Genomic DNA, 23,917 nt, shown 5'->3' with positions numbered 1-23,917 from the left:
GCTCTCCTTTCTTCCTTTTGTCAGGATCCTGAACTTGATCATCTCATAGTCACTACTGCCCAAATTGCCATCTACTTGTACATCTCCCCCAGTTCTTCCCTGTTTTGTGAGCAGCAGGTCGAGATCATGGCCCCTAGTTGATCTGTCCACTGCTTGTACCAAGAAGTTGTCTCCAGCGCTCTCCAAAAACTTTCTGAATTGCCTGTGCGCTGCTATATTGGCAGAGATCCGGGTGACTGAATCTCCCCCATGAGAACCGGGGCCTGTGCTCTGGAAACTTCTGCTAGTTGTCTGAAAAAAGCCTCATCTACCTCATCTTCCTGGTCTGGTGGTCTATAGCAGACCCTTACCACAACATCACCCTTGTTCTCCCTTTGTTCCATTTCTCAGAAGTTTGGCTTTCAAAATTGATTAGCAGCTCCTGATAAAATAGATTGTACCATGTACTTGCAGGAAAATGGATCACATAGTTCACCACAGCATAATGTCCAATAAATACCTTTTAATGTTTGGGGTCAGAGACAAGGTTTCACGTTCTGGAGTAGTCCTGAGGAATGTGGTGGCTATTACACTCTTTTTGAGGTTTTATGGAGCACAGTATTAATGAGATATACAAGCAGTGTACAGAGAGTAAATATATTACAGGGTACCTTAACTGGACACTTTGTTTTTAAGGAGTTGGGGGTGTTTATTCTGATTACGTTTAGAGTGTATACCTTTTTAAATATAACTGTGCTCTTGTAGGAGTTGTTGAGGGTGGTTGTATGTCAATTAGTTCAGTTATTCACAAAAAAAATTCTGGGATCCTTCAGTGTCTCATGATGTAGCTATGAAGAAATATGAAGCTAGTGCATCTTTGGCACTTCAAAGCAAGTAGCCTGTGGCTTTTGATATGGTTAAAGGAAATAGAATTGAGAAGTAATACTGTCAGATTCCTGTTAATGTTCTAAAGAGAGCTATTATGAGAAATGAGTTGTGAAGCAATTTGCACTTGCTTTGGCAAGCCTTTGAATTTTAGTTATATTTAAAACAAGATGCTGTTACTGAACTAGGAAAGAACTTGTAAATTCTTTATGGGAAGGTGTTATTCTCAGCCTTTTGTGGACATAGTCTCTCCATTGCTAAGATGGCAATACACAGTCACTCAGTTGCCCATAGTCTCATGACTCGAGATTTATATAGAACCTTTGTAAAGACTTTATTTTCTGAGAGTCCTTGGTTTCTGTGGAGATGCCTTTTTGCCAGCCCCATATTTTCACTCTGTGGCAACACCTGCTGCAGTAAGCGTAGTTAAGAGCAGGCGCAGTTCACCGGCTTAACCTGGATCTTTGTCTTGGCCTGCCCTGAGAAGAACAGAAGTGAGGAGTATGCAGAGATAGGAGTGCCTTGGTTAACTGTGTTGGTGGGCTAAGAATACTGTGCACACATTCTCCCACAGTGTACTGTGAAACTGCCTTGTTTAGTCAAGTTTGTTAGTTAGTGGTTGGCTTATAAGTAAACTGTAGAATTATTTTAATATAGCTAACTTGTGTGTGTTTTTGCAAATCCTGGCTTGTGTGTTTGGCTTTTTGTTTCGTTTTGTTTTGGTATTTTTGTCTGCAAGCCTCAGTCTTTGTAATTCTGTGAGCGTGTGTGAATCAGTTTCTGGGTGTGGACAGAAGTTTGTTAGCTGTTGCAACGTATCCGATACACTGCTATGGGAGCATATAGATGTAAGGCCCAGGACAGACTCTTAAATGATGGCCCAATTAGGACTGAAGGAATTTTATGCAGCATCCCAAACATTGCACCACCTGCCATGCCAGACATGTATGACAGGAAGTGTGATGTTTAAGACCGGGCATAGAATTCCTCTGGTCTCAGTTGTGCCACTCCTGTAGACTGGGCATGGGGCAACTCTGTTCCAGACCCAGGGATGTCCCCAGACCCTTGCAGGTTCCAGATCTGGGCTGTTGTGGCTGGATGGATGATCAGCTTGATCATTCAGGACCTGCCCTAACAGTTCTGGGTGGATTCCTGACTCTAAGCTATTGGGGTGGGTCTGATTTGTTGTTCTATCAGCTGATAGAATAATAGCTGATTATTGGCCTGCTCTGAGACAGCCCAGTTGCATGCATAGCTTTTAGAAGTCCTAGGGCACTGGGACCCTGGGATCAAGAAGCCTTTCCCTTATCCTAGGGTCTGCATGCTCTAGGACATCTAAAAAGAGTGGGCTTAGTTCACCTGACTCCCCACAACCTGGCATTTAAGTGTCTTGCCCTGCAGTCCCAGAAGACTCAAGCAAATGTAAAATGTTGCATCTGACATCTCTTACCCAAGTCATACTGTAATGTTTGTTGCAGTGTGAATTTACTACATAGCTATTCATAGCTACCACTATATAGCTATCCTTCCACAAAGATATTTACAGTACATTTTGGATTAAGTATATAAAACAAGGCTTTTTTCTTAAAGAATTATTAAAGAAACAAAGAATTGTGTATGTCATGGTTTAACAAAGACTGGAATCTGAGATGCTGCTTTCTCTTTAAGTTCTCATTTGCTGAGCCTTTTTCTTTTAATGGGTTTAGGTATAGGTACCTGCTTTGTCTTGTTAGCAAGTGAAGTGGCTGCACGCCATCCACAGTACATTTTAATTCCCCATTTCAGGCATTTTAAATTCAGCCAACCCCTCAGGCCAGATCTGGACCATGGGGCTTGTTGTGGGCTGGATCCAGGCATGGTGGTAGCAGTTAACAAAGCTGTTGCTTGCTTCCCACTGCTGACATGTGCTTAACAGGACTTGGTGCCTAGATTTCAGTGGCAGACCCCAGTCGTCCTACCCCCTTCATATTCTTGGCCACATGATACAGCTTCATGGGCTGGATTTGGGCAGGCCATAAATTTTAACATTTTTGCCCTATTGTACTGTGCAAGATGACTATTATGGATCTCTTGTATAACTATTTCTTCTGATTAGCTTAATGTACTTGTACAATGTCACCTGCTGTTGTGGTTCAGTGATTAAAAACCTTGTCTGTCATGCAGGAGACCTGGGTTGGATTCACAGACACTCATGTAATTACAGCCATCGGCACTGACCATCCAGTCTTGGTCTGGCCTTTGGATTCTGTCTCAAAGGTCTAAGGTTGAGGGGGGAGGTGTAGAAGGTCTGGGCAGCCTCTGCTTCTGTAGTCTCCTGCCTAGGGGTCTGCATCGATGGTCCTGGTGATCTCTTGCACATGCACCAGGGTCCAGAAGGATTGATGGTTGCCTGCTACTTGTACAATGTCTAGAGCAACTCCTTTCTCTTGGCACTTTTTTATACTCAGATGGAAAGTTGAATGTTGATCATGAATTTGGAATTTGAGCCTGTATCTGAAATCTGCTGGGAGCTTCTCTGCCACACCTACAGGTCACAATCTGTGAATGTCTGTCAGACTATTCACATGTCCTTTCATCTGAAATTGTTAGTTTGGGGTCAGGACTCTAGGTCACTGCCAGAATTTTATCTGCATTTGTCATTACTGTTGGATTAGAATAAAGCTAACATTAAGAAACAGTTGCATTCTTATCCAAAGGTGCAATTACTGGCATTTCATAAGCTCCTAAGGAAAGGTCAGTTCTGTATATCCCAAGAAACTGGGCTAGACTAGTCCAACTTGTTACGGTCTTTTGTTGATTCAATTCTTCAAGCACAGACTCTTCAGTTCTTCCTGCAGCTGTCTGGCTAAAGTTTGATAGCTCTTCCCTTGCTTCTGCAACTCTCATGGAGAGGTCAGACAGCTTGGGATGCCTGGCAGCACCCTCATTCTTTGAGTAGTCTTTGAGGGAGAGTTTGGGGACTCTTACAGAGTATCTCACTCCCTATTCCAAACATCACTTCCATAACTTGCAGTTTTCAGGTCCTGAGGAAACAAGTGACCTGAATCTATTTCTGATCTCCCCAAAATCTGCATGTTACCATCCTACTGCCAGGGCGTTGTTTAGAATTGCCCTTGTTTTGTATATAGGGCTTCTGTCCTCAAATAAAATAAAATAAAGAAGGAATTTTATTAGTTTACTAAACAAAATTAAGGGAACAGTTTGAATTAAGCTGATACTGTGCTGAGAATGAGAAGGGCAGAAATATTGTCATCCTAGAGAAAAATGCATACCACTATTTTTTTTTTTACACATTTCTTAATTGGGCAATGTAAGGGTAAACTGGTTGGAGAGCCTTGTGGGGTATGTGTGTATAGTTACTCATGCTGTATGTACTGCATAAGTATTGCTGTGCAAAGTTTAGTGAGTATGCTAAAATGATGCATGCCTTGATTTCCCTCAGTGTGACTCATAGAGTTAATTAGCTTTTACAGGCTCTGAGCCTACGACAAAGCACAAAATGCATCATTCAAAAGCAAACAATGTTTTTTATAAAAAGTAAGGATGCTTTTTTTTAGAGGTCTTTATTTGCAATTTGGAAAAAATCAGGTCTAGCAAAATGAGAAACATCCTCTTTCAAATTTGAGTTTCCTGTATAGATTATGCATTGAAGTCTTGACAGTTTCTCAAAGGAGCAGAAATGTCACTTGTCCAAATTGAGCCACCCCGTCTTTCCCAACTCAGTTAGGGAAGCACAAGCATCCTGGCAACATGTTTTGTGGCACTGAGTTAGTTTGTATCTCCTGTTGCTTTAAAGTATCAGGTAACTAAATGTGTGTGTGGTTTCTTGATTTCAAACTTACTTGACCATCCTATTCTAAATATTGTACAGACATGCTTCTCATACCTGGAGAGGGCCTTGCTACCAGGCTGATTTAGATTTAAAATTTTGAGTGGTGTATGTGGGGTTCTGTGCTAGAGATGCTGTGTGAAATTTAACTAGCATAAAAACACTCCAGTAATACTGGGCTGTTCCACTAGAGGTAAAATTTGTAGAAGAGTGCTTAAAACTGCATGATTTGACTTTAATTTTTTTATTTTATTTTTTTTTACTTACAGGAGAGCCTTAGCATAAACTAATTGACTTGCACTGAAGTGTACAGGCTAGATTAGTGTATGCAGTTTAAAAAAACAACCCTAAATGTTAAATATAGATTTTTCTACTAACTAAAAATTGCTTGCTTTTGGAGTTGGACAGATAAGTTTAATTTGAGGTGACATTTTTTTTTCTTTTTTCTTTCTTTTTTGTAATGGAACATGATCTGAGCGAGGTTGCCATTGCAGTTAGAGGATTACACAGTAGACTTCCTCTTGGGTGACTTAATCACTTCCTTTAATCACTTTGCAATTGGCTAAAAGCAGCCTGGGAATACTTTACTTTTATTAAGCCTGTGACATTGTTTGTTTGCAAGAAGGAAAGTGGTCGGTATTTGTTTAATCCTAGGACAGTTTGCAACTGATAGTAGGCTCCTTAATATCTTCACAAACCTGGCCTGGCCTCCAACGCTTGGTCTAAAATAGATCCTGTCTTTCTACTCAAAGTAGAATCCACTGATGTAGGCATCTGTTTTGAAGGTAGTTTGACAACCCTTATTTACATTAGAATTCATAAGAAAGATTAAACCTGGGGTTTGGCTTTGTACTCTTCCATGCTGAGGACTTCGTAGAATAACTAGTTAAGGACAAAGTCTGTAGGGATGTTTCTCAATCTTATCACTTAACCTTTAAAAGTAATTTCTGATACAGTACAGTTACTAGACTTTGCCCCCAGTTATCCTGCCCGTTTTCATGGCTTTATAGTTGCTTTAAATGTTCTGTCCTCTGCTATGTATACTACCTATGCAAAAAGAGAGACTGAGTGGTTATCTGGTATTTATATATAGCAGTGACACTGAGTACATATTATTTTGCTGACTACATTAAATAATCATAAATTTGTAGATTGCTTCATCTGCCTTATTTACCCGAATACAAGATGACCCTGAATGTAAGACAGCCCCCTAATAATTAGATTCCACACATGGAGGATTTATACATTTTATTATAATTTTCCATGTATGGAATCAAATTATTGAAGGGTCATCTTAAATTCACCTCTCCCCACCACTGCAGATGGTGGGGGTAGACGTGATGAGGGGGGGCAGTAATGGGGCAAGCAGTGGGGCATGAGGAGAGATAGGAAGTGTGAAGGTGGTGAAGCAGAAAGTGAGAGGCAGACAGCTTGCCCCTCTACACTTACTCCCTATTGTGCCCACCCCCCCTCCCCCCTAACCCACAGCCTCAGGCTGCCCGGTTTTTTGGTTTGTTTGATTTTTTTTACCCCCATCCCCTCTTTACAGCTGGGAGCACAGCCTACAGGGGAGCAACTCGTCCCTTCCCCACCCTCCCTTGTCCATGCTACTTCTGCCCCCTGCAGGCTCAGGTTCCTGCCCCACTTCCTTCCGTCTCTCCCCTCCACCTTCCCCTCCAGCCCCCTCTCCCCCTCTTACTTTCTCTGTGCCAGCAGGCTCTATCCCTGCTGTAGCCTGGGGCAGGGAGCATGGCTTCAGCCTGGCCCCATAGCAGCGATGTTGAGCCCACACTGCTGCTATGGAACCGGGCTGGAGCAAGACAAGGGTTTCCCCCTCCCCCCCCCCATGTTAAATGCGGGGGAACAGACAAACCTCATGTTCTAATTGAGTAAATATGGTATTTGGATATTTTTGGTATTTAACTGCTGTTTGTACAAACTTGGGATTTACAGCATTTGGGGGAACATTTTCTTTTTAGTATGTTTTAGAGTGTAATCTCTTCTATCAGGAACATTTTTCCTTTTTCTCACTGTTTCTGCAAAGGAACAGGCTACTCAGACACTGAACTGTCTGTTGTAACACTGCTCTGTTAATGTTGATCTTATTGTAGGAAGTCCCAAGTGGGTGGTTCTTACCTTTTACTAAAGTAAACCTTCATGTTTTCAAGTCTGCAGTAATCTGTTTCTGGTTTGAAATTGTTCTGTGCCTGGAACTTGGGAGTTTTTCATCATGGCTTCTAATAAAAAAATCAAAAAAAAAAATCACTGTCAAAAACAAAATGGATCTTCTTTCCATTGTCCCTTGTTCTGGCTGAGACCAGTAGGGTACTTTGTTTCAGCTGGTGGGAAATAGCCGATTTTCATGTTTGGAACTTTTAAAAATGAAAAATGTTTGACATGCCAAATAGAGAAAAAAATCAATTATGGATTACTTTTGAGCCTTTATAGTTCCCAAAAAATACTAAAAAGCCATTGGAGTGACAACATCATTACACACATCCATTTGGCATAGAACGTAAACCAGTAGCTAGCTAGCCTAGAAGTGTTGTCTGTCGGTGTATTTGGCACAGGAATCGTCATATGACTGAAGTGGCAAAAGTTCAGCCTTCAGCTAAATTTCTGTAACTCTTATTTTTATGCTAGCATTTCTAATCTTCTTCAGAGGAATTTTAGTATTCTGTCACAGTAGCCAGTAATCCATGTGTTTTTATCCCTTATTTCCAAATATGTAGTTGGTGTGAATTGTTTAATTAACACCTCCTGTGTCTGATGGGACTTTTTAGATTGGGGATATGTACTTTTCCAGCAATTTGGCTTTTAGGATATATTTCTTTGGACTATTGTCCAAATCCCCTGACAGCTCAGCTTCCTTTTGTGGCCCCACTTGGGGGTTTTTTTCTGTTGAAACAAGCTGTTGCCTCGGACTACTTGAATTTAAATTAATCCTATGTAGGTCATTCATCATTTTCTGAAGGGCCTGTTTCAGTTATTGAAACTTAGTTGTCAGCACAACCTGATAACCAAAACCCGTTGGAAAATGGGATTGTTCTTCCACAGAAAACCTTGATATTTTGACAAAAAATCCAAAGCAAACATATTTTGGCCAAAATGCCACCACTATTCATCATAGGAGTTCAGGGACATGATGTTCTTTCTCCCCTGTAGGCTGTGTTCCCAGGTGCAAGGTCCCTCTGCAGGTGGAGAAGCAATGCATCATGGGAGAAGTCTGAGAAGCAAGGTCCAGGGAAGAGTGTGTGGGTATAATGTAACTGAACTATGTCTCATTTATGAGATGCAGTGATGGTGTATCCAAATTCAGACACTTCATTTTGGAGCTGAAATATTTTGGGTTCTGGGCTATTAGGAAGATTGAAATGTTGGAAGAAAGACTTTTTGCAGAATCTGGCTGCTTGAAACCGAACTTCTGTCAAAAGTAATTCAGATGGGAAAACTTTCAGCCAGGTTTGCTCATGTTTCATAGTTAATCTGCTGCTCATACTATCCCTAAACATGCAGCTGTTAAAGCTGACTTTCAAGGGAGACTGAAGGAATCTAAATGCCCAGCTTCTGTTGAGTTTGTTCTTTTAAGCTCTCTAGACTTGAATATTCAAAATCCCTATTTTTTCCCCAAATGAGCTTCATATATAAAGCAAAAATTAATACTTTTAATATTGCTATACCTCCCCTATTCCTTTTGAATACAAAGAACTTTCAACTTGTGCATTAGATTCCATGAATATGGAGGTTTTGTTCACTTGGAAGGATTAACATTGTCAATATCAGCTGAATTTGTTATAAGAGATGTGATTTCATTAAATGTACGTGTTGAAGGTATGGTAATCTGTACCCTCATTCTGCTTATTAGCCACTTGGATAAAAATATTTGAAATACTAATTATATCAGGCATTAGTGTGTACTTTCCTCTGAGTATAACAATGTGTTAGTAATGGAACAAAGCTATAAATCGGTTACAGAAATTCTAGTTCTGTGCTTATGTTCCTTCCTTTCCTATACTTTCTGGTATGTGAGAATTCAAGTTTTATCTTCTTGGGTCAGCATAATGCAGGCTGATATAGGGAGAAACTACTGTGTGAAGAAGGAAGCCATTTTTATACCGCTTATTAAGTCTTAGGAGGTTGCTGTGAGGCATTACCTCTGCCCAGAAGCAAACATGCTGGCTGTGCGCAACTAATAATCTCACTCTTAAACTATTTTACCTGCAGCTTATTTGTGGTATGTCAAACACCTAATTACACTAAAGGCATATTCTTGAGCACTCAGGCCCAAATTTTAGGTTTTTGCTTAACATTTTGTTGTTAGAGTTTTGTTAAAGCTAACAGAAACTTTTTTAAAAATTTCCTTTTAATTTAAAGGCACTCCCACATTGTTAGAAATCTATGTGACACGCTAGTGTTTTTCTGAGCTATCCTATTGGAGTAGTACTTTTTATTAGCATTTCAGCAGAAACTAACATCACATAATTTTAAATTTCCCAGTTTTAGCAATATTTAATGGTTCTGTCTTGAGCAGGGATTCTGTCTCTGATTATTTTGACAGCCCCACTTTTGAATGATATAGTGGAGGTGGATAGAGAATGCGAGAGACATGAACCGGCAGACAGTCCAGAACTTCCTTCCTTTTGTCTGCCTTTGACTTTAACATCACCACACCTCTGTCAAACAATAGGGAACTGACTTACTCCCTTGCCATAATTTATAACAAGGAAAAAAATGACAATTGTCCAGTGCTTGTTTGGGAGTTGGTGACAAAACTTGGGGCTTTGTGTCGTATGAAATGGCCAGAATGCTTTAATTATTGCAGGTAAAGTTGATGTTTTCTTCTACTTCCAGTCTACTGAATTCAGGAGTGGATAGCAAGTTACTTTGACTTCTATATAATCCCATCCTGCAGTTAAATTTTGTAATAGCTGTGTTTCATGAGTGAAGCTGCTCAATTATCAGGCTCAGTGAAAAGTGCAGTATGCTGATCACTTTCCACATAGGCCTGGGTCTAGTTGGAAGTAGAAAGGAAGAATGTCTGAAGGCTTCCCCATAGAAGTTTTTAGTATGGTACTTTATTCAAGCTACTCTTGAAATCAAGTTCATTAAAAACCTATCAGCTCTTTTACTCATACTCTAAACACATGCTTCCTATGCAGCACCCATGTTCAGTCTGATGAGGCATGTGCAAGGGTCATGATCCTTCCTGGATTTTCTCTCTCTGCATTCTACAGCATCTTGTAGATCCAAAAGAAATGTTTTGGAGGGGAGAAAGGTATCTCGAAGTATGGGTGCCGTATCTTTGATCTCTCTTTTTAAGTTTGTTTCTATATTTGCTCTAATTTAGCCCACCTAAAGTTGCACCTGGGTAGTTGAGTATACTGCTTACTTGGCTGCTTTTACTTTCAGAGAGACATCTGTTACTGCAGAAGTACAACATTTTTATATAATAGTGTGTAGCGATTATTGGTGGGTCTTAACTTCAAAAACTTAAATTTTAATACTTGCTGAAATATCTGTCTTTCTTTAGGACATAAAACGCCTGAGAAATGAACAAATTACGGCAAAGTTTTAGGAGAAAGAAAGATGTCTATGTTCCAGAGGCCAGCAGACCTCACCAGTGGCAGACAGATGAAGAAGGAGTTCGCACTGGTAAATGCAGCTTTCCTGTTAAGGTAAGATTGCCTTTCCTCCTTTTAGCTATTAGCTTTCCATGAATTATTAGGGGTTTTTCTGGCAGGCATAAGCCCCTGATGTTCTTCTTTTGGTCCATTTCACAGTTAACCTTCTTTGATGGATGTGGCTTAAAAAAACAAACCACAACACAAGTGGTACAAAAATACCCTGAAAAATCACTGTTGGATGTTTCTGGCACTGCTGTTTTCTGGGTGAAATAAATCATAGATGTATTTCTCTGCTTGTTGGGCAGAATTAGTATTGAACCTCATAGGTGTTTTAGGAAAGTACAGTGTTATATTTGGGGGGGAAAATAAATAAAAGGTGATTAGCAACTTTTAAATGTTAAGGTTAAGCTGTGGCTTTAACTTGCAGATATACTAAATCTCCTTTTCACTGATAATACTGAATCCAACTGCCAAATTTAACTCTTCAGTTCTACTATGACAGGTGTCACAAGGATATGTTTTCTACATGCACGATGTATAAGCAGTAGATCTGCTATAATCTGTAGAAACCAAGCAGTCTAAGGTACTGGACTTCTAAAAGCTTGTTTTTTTTGCAGTAAGTATCTTATGTCTGTAGAGAGGAACTATTTAGGTAAAAGCTATATAAAAGATTATGGAGTCGTGAAGTAATGAAACATCTACACTTGCATGTAATATCCCTAGATCCTCTGACTTGTGAAGCAGGTGCATGTTTGGCAAGCTGTAAGTTTTTCTATGTGAAGATTGGTAGTGTTGCATTTAAATGGAAGGGGCTCTAGTTAATAAATATGCAGTTTTTATTAGAACTTTGAAAGAAGCTTTGAAACAAATCATCTTGTTCAATAGGTTTTAAACAAATAGACATTGAACTTCCACATTGTTTCTATTGTGTGTAATACTGGTTTTGAGGTAAGGTGAGATCAATCTGACTTTAAATTCTGATGCAAAGTGATATTTATTCCCTTGTGTGCTGTTGGCTATAGCAGTGGTTCTCAACCTTTTTTTGTACCAGGACCCATTTCTAAACATTGATGGCCAGTCCTGAGCCAGTAAATAGTTTAAGTAGAAAACAGCCCCTTAGCCCTTACAGTGCCCCTTGCTCCCAACCTATAACCCCCTATGGCCTGGCTGCCGCCTGTGCTGCCTGTCACCCCACCTCCCCTTCAGGGGAGGTGCCGAAGCCTGGCCATACAAACAGCTGGCAGTGAGAGGAGGTGAGGGCAGCGCTTCCCCTCCCCCAAACATTGTCTGTGTTGTGTCCCCATCCCCACCATAGACTTACCTATAGGGAGCTGCCTGCAAGAGAAAACCCACGTTTCCCATGTTTTTCCCCTCCAGTCCTTTTTTAAAGTTTGTTGATCCATTTTTCAGGTTTGTTCATGACCTTTTTATATATTCTTGTGACCCCCTTTTGGGCCCAGTGGGTCATGTAGGCTTGCTTAAAACGTTTTGGATTAAAAAAACCCTTCTGTATTTAGGTGCCTCATTTGGTCAGAACTTAAAGCTGACTTCACAGGTGCATAAGGCAGTTCATACTTTACAATTCAACGGTAAAAGATGGGAATTTTGAGTTTTAACTACATAAGTTAACCAGATTTACTGATGATAACAAATTGCTCTGGTTTTGTCTTCCAGAAGACCATGCATTGAGATGGGCAGTAATGGAAAATTTTATTATTAGGTTTGGGATGCAAAGTGGGTGTTAACCAGTGTTCAGCAGATTCAGGCAGGAAGTATGCCATTATGAGCAAACAAGATAAACCAAATGTGGAGTTGTTAGCTTGGTGGGTGTTACTATATTTTGCTCATTTAGAAGAATAGAACTTTGTCATACTGAAAGAGAATATCCTGTTAGACAATACTTGGGGGCTGTTCAGTAATTCATACACTCCAGGAAAAGTATGTCTTTGTGTATGCGCTTCTATCTAAATGGGTGTTTCTATTTCCTGATGTTCATCACTGGAGCACAACAGATTGACCGCTTTTTCAAATATACAGCAGTCTGGAAGGTAGTAAAATAGAAGTGAGAACTTCCTTTTCAGAAGTTCACAAGGAGACATTCCAGAGATGTTTCACCTATTACATTTGTAGACAAATGCATATCATCATGCTTACCCTAAGGAGGGAAATCTTGCTCTGTTCTTTATGGTTTTCATGGACTCACCCCTGAAAGGCAGAAGGTAGGGCAGGGTGGCACCTTGGAGACTAGTTCAGAGAGGCATGAGATTTGCAGGCAACAACCTACTTTGTCTCATGAAATAGGTATAGAAAACAGCATTTGACATTTTACTTTAGCTTTTCCTCCAACTATCACTGTCCTTGGATCAATGGGACGTATTGGCTTCTGGTTGGGATAGGAAGGAAGTCTGAGAATGAGAAGAGATGGAAATCAGATGGGTTGTTAAATAACTTTCTGTAAACTATATTGTTGGCCAAAGAAGCCAAGCAGCTGTAATTCAAACTTAACTGAGTGAATTTTTAGCAGGAATATTCCTGATCTTTAAGGCATAGGAAAGTGGGGCTGGAGGAGACGTCACAAGGTCACCTAGTCTGGGCCCAAGTGTCTGTCCAACCTGCTCTTGAAAATTTCCAAGGATGGAGATTCTCCAACTGCTTGACCATCCTAACTTCCAACCTAAATTTCCTCTGCTGCAGTTTGAGGCCATTGCCTCTAGTCCTGTCCCATACAGTCATGGAGAAAAGCCCATTTTCATCCTCTCTGTAATTGCCCTTCAGGCATTTTGAAGACTATTATCAAATCCCATCCCCCCTCAGTCTTTTCTTCTCCAGACTAAATAGCCGTAGTTCTTTCAGCCTTTCCTCATAAGTTTTGCTTCCCAGGTCCCTAGTCACTTTTGTTGATCTGCACTTTTTTACAATCTGTTACATACTTCTTGGTGTGGACCACAAAACTGGACACAGTACTACAGGTGTGCCCTCATCAGTGCCAAATAGAATGGAAGAATTGTGGAGTAGAATAATTGCTTCCCTTGATTTGTTGATACAGGCCAATATGCTGTTGGCTTTTTTTGCAATGAGAGCACAGGTTTGGCTCGTATTCAGTATATGGTCCACTGTAACTTGCAAGTCCTTGTCTGCAGTACTGCCAATCATTGTTCAGTCTGTATCTGTGCATGTAATTATTCCATCCCAAGTCCAGGACTCTGCACTTTGTCCTTGTTGAATCTCATCTGATTGATTGCAGACCTTTTTTCCAATCTATCCAAGTCATTCTGGATCATAGCCCTGGCTTCTCAGAGTGTCTGCAACTCCATAACTTGATGTTATCCATAAATTTGCTAAATGTGCACTGAGTCCCATCATTCAGATCATTAAAGATGTTGAACAGTACCAGACCTAGGACAGACCCCTGGGGAACCCCACTTAATGTCTAGTTAGGAGAAGATGAGACATTAACAACTGCTCATTGAGCAGTTGTGCAGCCAGTTATATATCTTCCTTATAGTACTTTCATCCAGTCTCTATTTCCTTAGTTTGTTGATGAGCATGTTGTGGGAAATGGTGTCTTCATTGAAGCCTTGCTACAATTAAGGTATATCGCATCCACTGCTCTCCCTCATCCATACAGCCTGTCACATTATCCTAGAAGGAAATCAGGTTGGTCAGGCATTACTTGCTCTTGGAGAATCCATGCTGGTGGTTCTTGATCACTTTGTTCTCTCCTAGGTGCTTCATAACAGATTCCTTGAGCATCTGCTTCAAGATCTTTCTAGGTACCAAGTCAGGATGTGACTAGTCTGTAATTCACAAGGTCTTCCTCCTTATCTTTCTTGAAGATGGACACTATATTTACCTTTTTCCAATCATCTAGGATGTTACCAGACTGCCCCCTACCATGAGTTATCAAAAAGGATAGCTAATAACTCTCTGAAATTACATCATCCAATTGCTTTAGTACTCTAGGGTGCATCCCTTCTGGCCCTGCCAATTTGAAAGAATTTAGCTTCTCTAACTAATCCCTAAACTGTTCTACTATTACTCTAGGCTGTTTGTCTCCTTCCCTATCTTTGCTTCCAACTGCATTCATCTGCTAACTACCCCTATTTGTGAGGGCTGAAGTTTAAAAAAAAAAAAAAAAAAAAGTATTCAATACGTAAGCCTTCTCTGCATCATCCGTAGCTGGATTGCCTCATGCTTGTTGTTTCTGTGGCTGTCATCTTTCTTTTTTGATGCACAGAATACCCTTTTCTTTTCCTTTTTATGTCCCTTGCCAGTGGCATCTCAAATGATACCTTGGCCACCTTAGTTTTCTCCCTTTGTGCCCATGAGATGTGTTTCTCTAGGACTGTGACCAAGTTTCCACTTCTTGTAGGATTCCTTTTTGAGTTTCAACTCATTAAAAAGATTGCAGTTTAGCCAGGCTAGCCTTCTGTTGTACTTCACATTCCATCTCATCAGGATAGCTTGCTCCTGTGCCCTTAGAAGGGCCCCCTTAATGTACAGCCAGCTCTCCTGGACTCTTCTACCACTCAAACTCACTTCCCAAGGGATCTGGCCCACCAGTTCCTTGAATTTAATTTGCTTTTCTGAAGTCCAGTGTCTTTAAACTGGAGAGCAGCAGAATAGAGCTTTGAGTTCTTGCTTCGTGGTTAAGCCACTGTCACCCAAGTTGCTTGCCACCAGGGGCAGATCCAGGGGGTTGCAGTTGCACCCCACTGATTCCTGCTTCACCCAAAACGTAAAACTAACTGCCTGGTGGTGGTGGTGGCAGCAGCATTTCTATTCAGGCACCAGTGAGGGAGTTGACTTAACGGCTCTTTATAATCTGCCTGATTATTTCTAAACGCTTTGTTCTACAGGTGTTAACAACCACCTCTCCTTTTTAATAGTCTTGACATTCCACTAAACAGGCTATCCTTTCCTCTGCTGTTCTGCTGTCTGTTAACTGTTTCTGGTATGTAGCTCCTATTCCACAGCCCTGCAGGCTGTTTTTTCACTCTAGCTAAGAACATTAACTCGGGTGTGGAATAGGACCTAATAGGTTCAATGAAGCACTGGATGCACTGTCAAGGTGCTCAAGAAGGCTAGGTTTTGTTTTATGAATTTGAAAGAAATGTCCATTTACTCCTAATTATCTGCAGGACTAATGAAACAACATATTTAGTTTTTTGGGGGGTTTTTTTGCCTGGTTAGTTATGGTTTTCTCTGCATAATATAAGATATAGGAAATTCTAATAAATCTTGTATTTCTTTTTGCTTTTATCTTAAAACAAATGATTCTCTGAATTGATCTGTGTATGGCATGTTGTCATTCCACTAGGCAGCAGTAGACAACGTCTTGGGGAAAGGAGTGTTTTGATCATCTCTCCATTCTGTCCAGTCCCTGTGCAAAGCTGTTGTCTAGCTAGTATCTGACTGGATGCATGCAGTGACCCAACACTACTCTGTCTCTTTTTGACTCTTATACCCTTGCTTGTCTTTTGTTGTCTCTTATTGCTGCCATGCCATTGCTTTCTAGATACTTGTGGAAAGATGTTTCATGCTACAATTCCCATTTGTCACTGAATCCTTTGAATTTTGCTGCACTTTGCTATGGTTCGCTGAATACAGCATGTTAGATGTACCATACATTGCAAACTGCCTTGCCTGAGTGTCCTGTTGATACGGCCTACTAGAAATTTGGATAGTAATTTACCTGCCATTTAAAAGAAAATATAGTATATTTCCTCAAATACAACACAGCTCCTCCCCCCCCCCCAACAGCTGCAGAAATTGGAGTGCACATTATACACAAGGAAATACAAGAACAGTGATGTCTGACTGTACCAAGCAAAAATGAAAGTAAAGTCTGTATTTGATCCATGGGGAGCAGAACAGTGAGCAGGCTTGGCCCCAGAGCTGCTGCCGCTACTCTGTTGCATGGAAAGATCTGTCTGTCTCTCTCTCTCTCCTCCCCACCAAAACAAAGTGCATATCTTAATCTAGGACACATTATATGCAAGAAAATATGGAATATTGTCTAACTCTTTACTTGATCAGGTTGATATTTCATGAGGGTATAAGTCTCCTGCTGCTGTCCATTGTTGTTCTTGCTGCTCCATGTATGCTTTCTGTTGGATGTTCATTTCAAGCCAGTTGGCATACTTATGTCAAGCATGTGTGTCATCTTAAGTATGGAACACATCTCATGATATGAGTTCTTTCTGTCTGTCTGGGATTACTGCTTGGTCCCCTCTACATAAAAGCTTTGGCTTGTGTACACCTAGCTCAGTGGTTCTCAACCCTTTTTAGACTTGAGGCAGCCCTTGTTAGACTTGGCACCACTTACAAAATGCTAGCTCTTAATTTTCACCTGTGGTTTGTGTGTGTTTTGAATGCAGAAAAATAGACCAACTCTTCGGTTGCACGGAACTCAGACCACAACATCAGAATGTGTATAACACCATGAAGTCCATCTTGAAATATCTGGTTTATCTTGTGAATCATATTTCCACACTCAACAGTGCCAGCCAGCATTTTGTGGCACTCCACAGCACCCTTGAACGGATCTCAAGGCACCCTGGTTGATAATCGGTGACCTAGCTCTTTCCTTTCCTTGTAGGAGGCAATATCCTACTGTCTCTTGTTTCTTTTTTAATGTAGCCAGGTTTGGAATATGAATGGGCTTAGACTTCAGCACCCTAGGTCATTTTTATGCTTCTAAGTTACCTAGAGCCTGTTGGAAATGTATAGATGTTCTAGATGGGCATTTGTGCGTGTTATCTGGTAGGTGTCCTCCCCAGTGCATCTCTTCCCAGTAGTATCATCTTAGTAGGGTGATCATGTTTGGTTTTTGTCAGGACTGTCCTGTTTTAAACAGGTTTTGGGCATCCCATTAGTCTGATCTGCAATTAAATCCATGGTTTGTGCTCTCTTGGTTCCTAACAGTGGATTGTACTCCTGAATGTCGACTACTATGAGCTCCAGGCCATAAAATCTCATTTTGTGAACTTAACCACCTGAATTCACACACACAGACTTTTAGGATAGCTTTATTACACCTTAGCAACACTAGGTCATATTTCTCCAGTCTGTTTTGCTCGTTAGTGGTGATGGGATTACACTGGAGGTTTCTATACAATCCAGCTGGAATTGAATTCACGGTTGAATCAGTAGCATATTTGCAAGTACAGCAGTAGAATGGCCGACAGCCTCCTGAATGTCTGTACACTGAGTAACTGTGAACTTGGGAAAATTGCACTGAAGGAGAGACTTTTAATGTAGACGAAGTCCTTGTGTACTGTTATTTTCCTCCTGAGGTATCTGTGATACTGGGGAAATACAAAAAAAAAAAACACTTTCTCATGTCTTGCACCATTGCCAATAGACTGGGCATTTTTCATTTGGCCTTTTGTTGCTTTACATAGTATATGGACTATCATGTGGTCACTTTCCTGCTTCTTTGGTTCCTCTTACTTGCTCTTCTGTACTAGCGATAATCATTGTTCCTTTCACTGAATACTTACTGTAGCTGCTCTTGCTGTTTGGAGGTGCTTCCGTAGGGTTAGGTCTGACCCTTCTAACAATGTCTTCTTAATTTTAGAGTTGTCAGGTCTCTACAGTATTTTTTTTCTGCTGCTTGGCTTCAGGTTAAAAAAAGAAAAATCTCTCTACAGACTGAGTCTGAGGTCAACTTTTATTAGATGTTCCAGTGTTTTAGGCATTATTCTTGGCTGGTGTCTCACTTCTCATCCCTTTACATAAGTGAGATCACAGGCTTTCCCATAACTTCTTTATCTTTAGTCCCTTGCCTGTCCCAGTCTGTTTTTATGTGAAGAATCTTTTTTTCCAGCTATGCAATTCATGTCTCAAAATCTGACTTCCTTGGTGAGGTCAATCCTTCTATCTGCCAGTTTCTGCATGTTACTTTTTTGTTTATTTAATCAGGCTTCCTTGCTGTGGGTCCCACTGGATTAATTGCTGCCACTGTTCCAAGTTAGTACCCAGTAAGTGGTACATAAAGGACTCAATGATTGCAAAATCTAAGTTTTGGTTCTTTGGTGGTGGCACTATTTATAGAAGTGTCACAGCTAGCTCTGATCATGGAGGGAGGAAGGGTGCTTCCTCCTTCCCCTAAGTTCCAGATAGATTACAACAGTTATAGATACGCATTTTTCAGGAAACAAAACCTTAATGTATCTAAGCAACATGAAAAATATTTTAAGTTTATAATATTATCACCTTAGATCTGCTCGCTTTTGGAGTGGTAGCACTTTAAGATTCAGTCCTAAAGTAAAATTCTCTTCAGTGGGTCCAAACTCAGATGCATATGGAAATATAGCGTAGAATATAGTCTATATGAAAGAAGATTCCATTCCATTTAAAGCACATTCACCTTCTAGCAGCCCATCAGGGACATCTGCAAATAGATTTACTCATTATAAGAACACAAAAGCAAGTAATGGAATTAATCAGCTGCTCAAATCTCCGGACCAGGGGAGTTCAGCCTCCAGCCTGTGAAGCCATTGCATTTGGCCTGTGAGGCTCCTCATGGGTCCAGACATTTGAGAGTGGAGGAAGTGGTGTCAATTAATATGGCAACCCTGCCCAAATCCCCAAACCCAAATCCCTGCATGGCTGGTCAGAGCCCAGGTATGCCCCCTCCTCCTCCTTCACTTCTTTATTGGGGCTGGGTCATTCCCACTTCCCCTGTGGAGCCAGATTGGAGCCTAGCCATGCCCCCTCTCCCCCCTACAGGATTGGGCCATACTTCTTTTCCCCATGGGGCCTGGCCATGCCCTCTTTACCCCCTCAGGGCTGAGCCATGCCTCTGTGGGGCTGTTTTGGGGCTGGCCTGCCCCCTACTTCCCTCTGTACAGCCAAATGGTGCCTGTCATGCCTTTCTGAACATCAGATTTGGACCACCACTGGGATCTGGCTTGCAGACAGACTGGGCACTGCCAGTCCAGCCCCCCGGGGAAAAAGATTAGGCACCATTGCTCTGGACCAGCTGAAAAGTATACATCTTTTTTGATAAAATAGCCATAATCAAAGGTCCCATTGGCCAAAAAGACTTTTGATACAAAGACTTGGTATGGAATTTCCAGTGAACACAAAGGTATTTGCATTGCCCAATGCCATCTGAAGCTCTTGTAGCACAGATCTGATTGTGGTTGTACTATCAAACTATTATATGCACGGATGGTCAGCATACAAAGTAAGTTTATTTTTTTTCCTAATATTTTTCCTCTTACAGTAAATCTAGCGTCTCCAATCAAGGATCAGAGCTCTCTTGTGCCAAAAATTTGACTTTCAAATTGACAGGCAGTATCCTTTTAGACATGCTACCTCAACCATTCTATTAACATTTTTTGGCTGGGAAAAAGCATGTGCTAAATTTTTAGACAGTTAGGTTTCCCATAATGTTAAATGCCGATTATTATAACTGCTGAGAGTCTTTGCCAAAATATATGCATATTTCTTCCCTTCAGGAGTGATTCTTTAAGAACAGTGGAAGGGAAAATGAGAGGGAAGAGGAAGAACGCTAGTATTATGTTGAAAGAGTAAATCCAGCCTCTGAGCAAGAAGAGCAGTGTGCCAGAGAAGCTTTGTACAAAGCCTAGGATGAGCCGAAAACTCCATTTGTCCTACTTCTCTTCTAGTTTAAATGTAACAGATGAAAGGAACATCTTGTTTTCTATGTACCATTTCCACTACAAAAAGTGAAATCTGTTGACATGTGCACATTAAAAATGTTTTCCTGCTCCAGACACTACCTCACTGAGAATTTGCAGCTGTTTTATGTTTTAATAACTAAAATATTTGACACTGGGCTTCTTTTGTCTGAAATGCCTTTTGAAAAGTCCCTCTGGGTAAGTAGTTTTTATTCATACAAATGCACTTAGACTAACTGATCTGTGAAATTCAGATCAGAAAAATTAGGTCACTTCCCCTCCCTACATAACAGAACTAAGCAAATAAATTTTGCAAGTTCTTGATACTTTTATCTGATTGGACATGTCAAGCAACAGGAACAGCTGAATTTGTACCTGTAAATCTTGGAAGCTTAGCAGTCAGATGCATCTGGGATTAACTCGGCAGTTTTCCCCACAGCCTCTTTCTAGTGACGAGTACCTTCTGTTTTAATGTCTTAAGAAGTCTGCTGGCTCCACTTTCTGTATGGTATTTAGAGTCTAGATTCTCCAGCTAGGGTAGGATACACACTACCAACTCCAGGAGAAAAACATATTAAACTTTTGAACTCCTTTTATAAACAAAAAGTGGTATGCATTTAGAGTCTGATATTGGACACTACTAGTAGTGTTAAATGATTTTTAGCCTTTTTACCTTGCGTTAAGTCTCTCTCCTCTAAATTTGTGTACATCTACATGCACTATAAATGAATTTTCAGAATAAACAAGGTTTTTTCTAGCTAGTCATCAATTTGGGAGGGATTTGAGAGCACACTTGCTTTATTTTTCAAATATGGTTGAAATGGGAAGAAAGAACTGAAAGTATTGCAGTGAGATCTTAAGTTTGACTGTTCACATTGCTGGTATTGCTCTACTGTATATTTCTTTCTCACTCTAAGCAAATATCAGATTATACAAAGCTATTTAATTCCTGTCCACAGACCTTTACCTTTACATACAGCAGTCGTAACTTGAAAAAGTGTGACTCCTCTCTTATGCCTAAATAGCTTGCAATGCTTTGATTGGTTCTGATTGTTTGGTGATGTGAGAGAGACTGTTTTCATGTTGAGTAGGGGTGCACCAATAGAGATTTTGGGGGCCAATGCCAATAGCCGATTTTTAAGGAGGCATATCGGCCAATACCAATCCAATTTCTGGTAACAGCTTCATGCAGCTGGTAAGTCTGTTGTAGGAGAAGGGGTGTGGGGAGGCGCAGCTCAATGGCCCCTGTGATGAGGCAGGGAGTGGAGCTGGGGTAGACCCTGCCTGGGCAGGTCAGGCACAGGAGGGAGCTGTGGCTCATCTGGTGGAGGGGGGCGGGTGCCACCACTGCTCCTGTCACTCGTCCAGGAGAGTATGCGGGGGGGCATGTGCCTGGATCTGCACTGGGTGGGCTGGGCAAGCTGCAGCACTGTGCTCGGAGCAGGCTGAGGCAGTGCTGGGAAGGGGGGGGGGGGGCTGCAGCCACCCCAAATTTTGCTGTACCTCCCCTCCCCGCCCCCAGCTCCCTCCTAGTGCCACTGCTGCCCACCTCGAGTATAGCACAGCGCAGCCCGCAGCTGCAACCCACCTGGCCCATCTCATGCAGATCTGGGAGCACATGCTCAACACCCCCCCCCCCCCCCCCCCCCCCCGGATGAGTGGCTGGAGCAGTGGCAGGAGCTGCCAAACTAGCAGTGCACAGTGGCAGGAGCTGCTTCACCCTGTCCCAGCTGGGCGATGTCTGCCCCAGACTCACTTGTTCCCTCACCACGGGGCGGGGGGAAGAAGCGATCTGTTCCCCCCATGTCCCTTCTCTCCCCCTTTCCCTTTCACCACAACACACTTACCAGCTGCACGCAGCTCTCCATGCTGCCAGGCTGTGCTCCTCGCTGCTTGCGGGCTGCGCTGTGGCTGCACACATGCCATGGCATTTATCAACCACATCAGGCCAATTTCCGATGTAGTCAATTTTCTTTATATTGGTGCCAATCTGATATTGGACCAATGTATCGGTGCACTTCTAATGTTGAGTTCTCACTGGTTAATTATTTGGCCAAACTTTAATTGCTTTTCAAAGATTTCATGGCTTCCTGTGCCCTGGTCACTTGTGCTGGGAAGGTACTGCTGTCTTGTTTCCTTAACACTGAGGTACTCCTTTTTGAGTGACCTGGGACAAGACTGGAAGGGAAAAACCCATAGAGTACAGAGACATTGTGACTCTGGGATTGAGCTCTCCACACCTCTGGATAGTTCTGTTTCTGTGTTTGCATACAACTTCAAGCAGTGATTCTTCACCAGAGTGTTGGGGCACTCAGGAGTGTTGAGAGATCATTTTCGTGGTGTCAGGAAGTATAAAGAGAGAAACCTAGGTGTCATCAGGTAAGCAGATAAGCACAGACTCAGTCCCTCCCTGGCCATTCCCTGGCCCATCTGAAAGGAGACAAACACTGTAATAAATGAGTTTAATTTATTGAAATGTGGTACCACTTAATTCAGAAAAGTTATGGAGTAGTGCCTTGAGTCTAAAAAGGTTGTGAACCACTGATTTAACAGACACTTCCAAGCAAAACTGCAGTAAAATTAAATCAAAAAGGAAAAATATTTGATTTATGATCAAAACTTGCGTTGCAAGGCCAAGGAATTTAAAGCTAAAGTTAAAAGAAATCCAAATGTGTGTTCCATTCTTTAAACAGTGAAGGCACTCAAAGCACCTTTATTCTGCCTTGTTGAGTTGCTGTGGAGACATTCAAATCAATTGAACCTAATTTGGAACTCCAAAAACAATTAATCCTTAGTCTATAATCATAGCAATTACACAGCATCACCTGTAGGGCAGAATAAAAACACACAAGCCACTTTCACTGTGAAGTTGTTATGTTTTGAATAACTTAATGTAAATGTGAATGCATGACAATAGCAGTATTCCCCTCAGACTGATATCTTCATCAGTGACTTACTTGGATGTGGGTTTGACATGTACTCTGTCCAGGTTTGCGGACGATACTAAATTGTGTGGTGAAGTGAGCACCCCAAAGAGTAGGGAACGATTCCAGGCAGGCCTGGACAGGTTAGAAAAGTGGGCAGTACACAATAGGATGCAATACAGCAAGGACAAGTGCAGAGTGCTGCACCTAGGGCGCAAAAATATCCAGCACACCTGGGAAGTGACCCTCTCAGCAGCACAGAAATGAAAAGGGATCTCAGAGTCACAGCGGACTCCAAGATGAACATGAGTCGTCAGCATGACGAAATCATCAGCAAAGCTAACCGCACTTCATCATGCATCAGCAGATGCATGGCAAATAGAACCAAGGAGGTGATACTTCCCCTCTATGCAGCATTGGTCAGACCACAGTTGGAGTACTGTGTCCAGTTTTGGGTGCCGTGCTTCAAGAAGGATGTTGATAGACTCAAGAGGGTCCAGAAGAGAGCCCTGGGGGCTCGTATGGTCTTGGGCTTACAGGACAAGCCCTATGAGGAGAGATTGAGGGACCTGGACCTCTTCTGCCTCCGCAAGAGAAGGCTGAGAGGTGATCTTGTGGCCACCTACAAATTAATTAGGGAGAAGCAGCAAGGGATCGGAGAGGCTCTGTTCACCAGGGCACCTCTTGGGGTAATAAGGAACAATGGTCACAAACTGATAGAGAGCAAATTTAGGCTAGATATCAGGAAAAATTTCATGGTAAGGGTGGCCAAAATTTGGAATGGGCTTCCAAGGGAGGTGGTGCTCTCCCCTACCTTGGGGGTCTTTAAGAGAAGGCTGGATATGCATCTAGCTGGGGTCACCTGACCCCAGCATTCTTTCCTGCCTAGGCAGGGGGTCAGACTCAATGATCTGTTGAGGTCCCTTCCAACCCTAGCATCTGTGAATCTATGGTGGTCAATTTTGTTTTGTTTTTCCATGGAAAATCAGAGCTCCCCCTCCCCCCTTCGCTCACAAGACTTGG

The 23,917-nt window shown here is 41.7% G+C and overlaps 1 protein-coding gene across 4 annotated transcripts in view; it reads left to right on the top strand.

Moving 5' to 3' along the window:
* NUMB (NUMB endocytic adaptor protein) overlaps positions 1 to 23,917 on the top strand; it is a 128,495-nt gene that overhangs the window by 64,391 nt on the left and 40,187 nt on the right. For all 4 annotated transcript variants that reach the window (XM_019496527.2, XM_019496524.2, XM_019496526.2 and 1 more), the window contains exon 2: positions 10,224 to 10,368. In XM_019496527.2, the coding sequence (XP_019352072.1) occupies positions 10,243 to 10,368 (126 nt within the window). In that variant the 5' untranslated portion in view covers positions 10,224 to 10,242. The remainder of the gene's footprint in view (positions 1 to 10,223; positions 10,369 to 23,917) is intronic.

This window comes from Alligator mississippiensis, chromosome 2 (assembly GCF_030867095.1).
Source record: "Alligator mississippiensis isolate rAllMis1 chromosome 2, rAllMis1, whole genome shotgun sequence".
Lineage (NCBI taxonomy): Eukaryota > Metazoa > Chordata > Crocodylia > Alligatoridae > Alligator > Alligator mississippiensis.
This window is presented reverse-complemented; position numbering and strand designations above follow the sequence as displayed.